The sequence below is a fragment of the Brachyhypopomus gauderio genome, chromosome 3, assembly GCF_052324685.1.
Source record: "Brachyhypopomus gauderio isolate BG-103 chromosome 3, BGAUD_0.2, whole genome shotgun sequence".
Classification (NCBI taxonomy): domain Eukaryota; kingdom Metazoa; phylum Chordata; class Actinopteri; order Gymnotiformes; family Hypopomidae; genus Brachyhypopomus; species Brachyhypopomus gauderio.
The window spans coordinates 36,502,578-36,507,928 of NC_135213.1; the positions used below are offsets into that span (position 1 = coordinate 36,502,578).

Here is a 5,351-nt window from a genome sequence, read left to right on the forward strand (position 1 = left end):
TGTGGTAGAGACTCCCCCCCCCCCCCCCCCCCCTCGTGTGGTAGAGGCCCCCCCACCGCCCGTAGGAGAGGGTCATGTGGTAGAGACTCCCCCCCCCCCCCCTCGTGTGTAGAGGCCGCCCCCTCTGTAACAGTGGGTCATGTGGTGGAGACGGTTACTCAGTAGGGTAAAGGTTGGTTCCGAAGGGGGCTGCTCCTTGGCTTGGGGGTCAGAGTTCACCTTAAACCCTAATAAACAGCTGACACTGGGATCAGGTAGGGGTCACCACTGGAGCCTCTGACCATGTTCAGTTAATTGTTCCTGTGGGTGTAGTACCTGCTCCAGTGGGTGTAGTACCTGCTCCAGTGGGTGTAGTACCTGCTCATGTGGGTGTAGTACCTGCTCCAGTGGGTGTAGTACCTGCTCCAGTGGGTGTAGTACCTGCTCCAGTGGGTGTAGTACCTGCTCCAGTGGGTGTAGTACCTGCTCCTGTGGGTGTAGTACCTGCTCATGTGGGTGTAGTACCTGCTCCAGTGGGTGTAGTACCTGCTCCAGTGGGTGTCGTACCTGCTCCTGTGGGTGTAGTACCTGCTCATGTGGGTGTAGTACCTGCTCCAGTGGGTGTAGTACCTGCTCATGTGGGTGTAGTACCTGCTCCTGTGGGTGTAGTACCTGCTCCAGTGGGTGTAGTACCTGCTCCTGTGGGTGTAGTACCTGCTCATGTGGGTGTAGTACCTGCTCATGTGGGTGTAGTACCTGCTCCTGTGGGTGTAGTACCTGCTCACGTGGGTGTAGTACCTGACGCTGTGCTCCATCCTCTCCATGGATGTAGTAATGGGAGAGAACAGGACAATGTGCTAAGGATGGCAGCCAATCAGACTTGAATGAACCACTGAATGAACCTTGAATGAAGCCACTGAATGAACAGTGTATAGTACACAGATCTGAGGGGTGTGTGTGTGTGTGTGTGTGTGTGTGTGTGTGTGTGTGTGTGTGTGTGTGTGTGTGTGTGTGTGTGTGTCCTAATGTCAGTGTATAATACACAGAGCTGAGCGGTGTGTGTGTGTGTGTGTGTGTATCCTAATGTCAGTGTATAGTACACAGATCTGAGGGGTGTGTGTGTATGTGTGTGTGTGTGTGTGTGTGTGTGTGTGTATAGTACACAGAGCTGAGGGGTGTGTGTGTGTGTATAGTACACAGAGCTGAGGGGTGTGTGTATGTGTGTGTGTCCTAATGTCAGTGTATAGTACACAGATCTGAGGGGTGTGTGTGTGTGTGTGTCCTAATGTCAGTGTATAGTACACAGAGCTGAGGGGTGTGTGTGTCCTAATGTCAGTGTATAGCACACAGAGCTGAGGGGTGTGTGTGTGTGTGTGTCCGTGTCCTAATGTCAGTGTATAGCACACAGAGTTGAGGGGTGTGTTTGTGTCCTAATGTCAGTGTATAGTACACAGAGCTGAGGGGTGTGTGTGTGTGTGTGTGTGTGTGTGTGTGTGTGTGTGTGTGTGTGTGTGTGTGTGTGTGTGTGTGTGTGTGTGTCCTAATGTCAGTGTGTCAGGGGTCACAAAGTCTATCTTCTTTCACAGAAGATGTGACATGTCAGGATTTAATCAAGGGTGATGATTGCTGTGGTCTGTCACTAATCTCTCTCTCTCTCTCTCTCCCTCTCTCTCTCTCCCCCCCCTCTCTCTCTCAGAAATAAAGACTCTTTGTTGCCGTTGACTCGCCGTCTCTCTGGTGACAGTGATTCCTCCACGGCCTCCTCTAAAGGTGGAGGAGTTGTACCAGCTGCAGGTGGAGGTGGTTTCTCTCTGGGAGCTCGGCGGTCTAATGGTGAGGAGGTGGTGCTCCTGGTCAACCGTAAAGAGGGCAAGCATGTGATCGAGCGTCCGGGAGGGGTCCCGACCCTGAGCCCTCCCAGCCGGGCCCGCAGCGTCTCTAGGGAGCGTCCGGCACCCTTGACCTCCAGCTCGGGCGTGCCGACCCCTAGCCCGCCCCGGGGCCCTGGGGAGGAGGTCCGCTCTGCCCGCGGCACCGAGAGGGGACGGGCCCAGGCTCTGGACGGGCCACGAAGGCTCCAGGGTCCACGTTCCCTCAGCCAGGGCAAAGCACCCTCACGCGGGCGGGTGAGCGAAGCCGGTCCGGGATCCCCTCGCCACAGAGACGTCCCGCCATCCGCACAGGACCGGCGGGACGATCCGAAGCCAAAGCAGACGGCGCCAGGCTCTCCCAGAGTGGGCCCGGCCGTCTCCAGACGTCAGACGACCTCGTCAGCCTCTGGCTCTCCCGTCAAAGGGGGCCCCGCCGGCAGCCCTGCAAAGAAGGGTGTGATGACCCCCCGTCCGCCGGGCCCTCGCTCTCCCTCCGGGGGAACTCGCAGGCTGCCCCCCGTCTCACAGCCAGGGCGGCGCTCTCCACACACCTCGCCCAGGTCGCACCACCACACGCCACGGTCGCCTCACGCCGCCCACAGTCCAAGGTCCACGGGGAGGGTGCAGAGAGGGTGGAGTCAGCAGCTCCACCAATCCCTGGAGGAGGCGGGGCCGGGGTTCGCGTTCCAGCCGCCCACCAGCCTGGACGCCCAGCGGGAGCTGGAGTTGTATCGCAGCTTCGAGGCGGAGTTCCTGGCCAACACTCAGCGGGGCCAGGCCCGCCCGTCCAGCGCAAAGGAAGGGGCAACGATGCAACTTCCTGTCTCTCAGCAGGGCGTCGGGGCTCTGGGCACGCCCACATCGGGGGATCCCAACGTGACGGACTCGGCGTACTCTTCCTCCAACTCCTCCTCGTCCTCGGTGAACGTGGGCGGGAGAGGACAGGCGTTACCCACGTTACGGGAGTCGGGCCGGATCCACACCGGGTCGTGCGCATTGGAGGACCCCCCCGCCCTCCTGCACAGTCAGACCCGGTCCGCACTTCCCAATGGCGGTCTCGCCGAGCAGGAGTCTCTCCACAAACTCCCCGCCATCGCCAGCGGCACGGAGGAGGGCGAACCGGGCCGGCGGTTACGCTCGGAGCCGCCCCGCGACCTCCTGTCCTCCGCTCACGCTCCCCGGCAGGGACACGGGGGCCCCGGGGGGGTCCTCCCAGTTGACCCGCTCACCGACGGCCAACGGGAGCAGCCGGACTGGGGGGGAGTGGCGGGCGACGCCCCCGTGGACGGGCCGCGCCCTGCCGCACCCCGCCCCCACCCCAACCCTCGCCACGAGTCGCCCCTCGCGGAGACGTGCCCCTCGCCTCCTCCTGACGAGTCCTCCAGCAGCGACTCCTCCGGCGAGAGCTCCTCCATGTGTCTGAGCGTCAGCGAGGGCTCCCGCACGCCTCCGCGGCCCGACAACCTCGCGGTTCTCCTCCGGCCCAAGAGGGGGCAGAGGAAGGCGGAGAGGGTGCCGTCCATCTACAAGCTCAAGCTGCGTCCGCGGGCCCGACCTCGGAAGGACAACCGGCCGGACAACAGCCCGTCCCGCATCCCCACGCCCGTCAGCTACCGGGACCTCCAGCGACCCCACGCTGACCTCACGCCCCTGCACACGCCCCCACAGTCCCCGCACGCCCGCACACACCACGCCTCACGCAAGGTCCTGCAGCAGGCCCTGGCCGATCTCATCCACGCCCAGCAGAGGGCGCCCAGCACGACATCCAGAGAGCGCTGCTTCTCTCCAGAACCGAGCCTGGACTCGGACGCCTGGATGTAGCAGAAGATCGTGAGTGTCATGAACACAGTGGGTTATTAGCAAAGCGTGATGATGACTAAGATCGTTAGTGGTGAAGATGCTACCTTACCTTAGTCATTGCTTATGTGTACACCAAAGCGGGATATTGTGACTGAGAAGAGCGGTGCATTGTGGGTGACAGACTCCTGACTGCCGCCCTTAGCTCAGGAAGAAAGGGACAGAAAGGTGGTGCTGTGCTGTAGGGCGGCGCTCACGCTCACATAGGGCGGTGTCTCGTATGGGAGGCTAAAGCAGGGTGGGCCGAAAGCGCATTTGTCCTGGAAACTTCGTGGAAATGCCAAAATGGACTTTTATTTTGAAAATAAGTATTAAGGGTTACCAAAGGACAACATTCAGATTAGAATCACTCACGCTTCTGTTTACTGTATGAATATTTTAGCTGGATATGCCTCGCAACAAGTAAGTCATGAGTTTCTGCGTGACCTCTGACCTCTGACCTCTGAATGTGTGCGCAAAGCCATGCATGCGGCTGAGCCTCTGAGAAGAGGAAGCGAGAGCGGTGATGTCACAGTTCTCCACGCTTAGCCCCGCCTTCTTCCAGAGAACAAAGGCTGCAATCAGATGTGTCACTAGCAGGGACGGCACACACCTTACTGCAGAACAGACTATTACAGCCCTTCTGGAAGTGGGAGCATGAGTAAGTCCTGTTTCGTCATGGCGGGTCAGTCTGGATTGTTTCCCGACGGTGGCGTCCATGCTGGACACAGCTGGGGGTGTTCTGACACACGGAGCCGTGCGTGTCACTCCTGTCCAGTGTCCAAGGCCCAGAGCCCCAGCTGGTAACACCGCTGTCCTGTAAAGTCACAAGGCTCTTATTGTGTTTTATTTAATGGTGGGTCTGCAGTGGTCTGTATTTTATTGGGTTTTAAGTTCAAGATTATTAATATAACACTAAGCTTTAGAATTTGCCTTTCTTTTGCCTTTCTGAAGTAATTATTATTTTATAATTATTATTATTATTATATTCTTTTTTTGGTACTGCTGGTATTAATGATGCATGAATAGGAAGCAGATATTACAGGACTGAGCACCCCCCCCCCCCCACCACCATTACAGACATGAACCCCCCCCCCCCCCCATTACAGACATGACCCCCCCCCCCCCCCATTACAGACATGACCCCCCCCACTATTACAGAAGAATGTCAGTTACCTGGATGGGAATCTTTGAGGAGGAGGATCTCAGCACTGTCACTCAGCTGGCTTTCTGCTCCTATTAGTCCGTGCTGCAGGAATAAACTGGACTGCTGGGCGGAGCTCAGGGTTGGATCACCGTTCCCCCTGCGCCCGTTTCCCAGGTGACCATTTCTGAAGGCTTGCCAGTGGTTTTAAGACCCTCCCCCACGGGCTGGCCTGACCGCACACGCCTGCCTCTGCATGTTGTCGTCTTGAAAGAGCGTGTTGTGTAATGGTGTTCAATAGCACACCACCTCCACCCAGTTCCCCTCCGCCCACCATTCTCCACCCTTCCCACATGCGCTGAGGTCTGTTTGATGTACGATGTCACTACTTGGGGCAGAAGGGTAAATAAAACATGTAGGTAAATATAATCTATTTATGATCTGGGTAAAAGAAATAAGACATATGTAATATATGTGTATATTGTTTAAATGTGAGGTGTCGTGTATGTAATATTAATGGA

At 57.5% G+C, this 5,351-nt stretch overlaps 1 protein-coding gene across 1 annotated transcript in view; it reads left to right on the forward strand.

Annotated features, from left to right (window-relative positions):
• gas2l1 (growth arrest-specific 2 like 1) overlaps positions 1-4,770 on the forward strand; it is a 26,123-nt gene extending 21,353 nt beyond the window's left edge. The window contains exon 6 of the mRNA XM_076997993.1: positions 1,676-4,770. Coding sequence (XP_076854108.1) covers positions 1,676-3,671 — 1,996 coding nt within the window. The 3' untranslated portion in view covers positions 3,672-4,770. The remainder of the gene's footprint in view (positions 1-1,675) is intronic.
• The last annotated feature ends 581 nt before the right edge of the window (positions 4,771-5,351 follow it).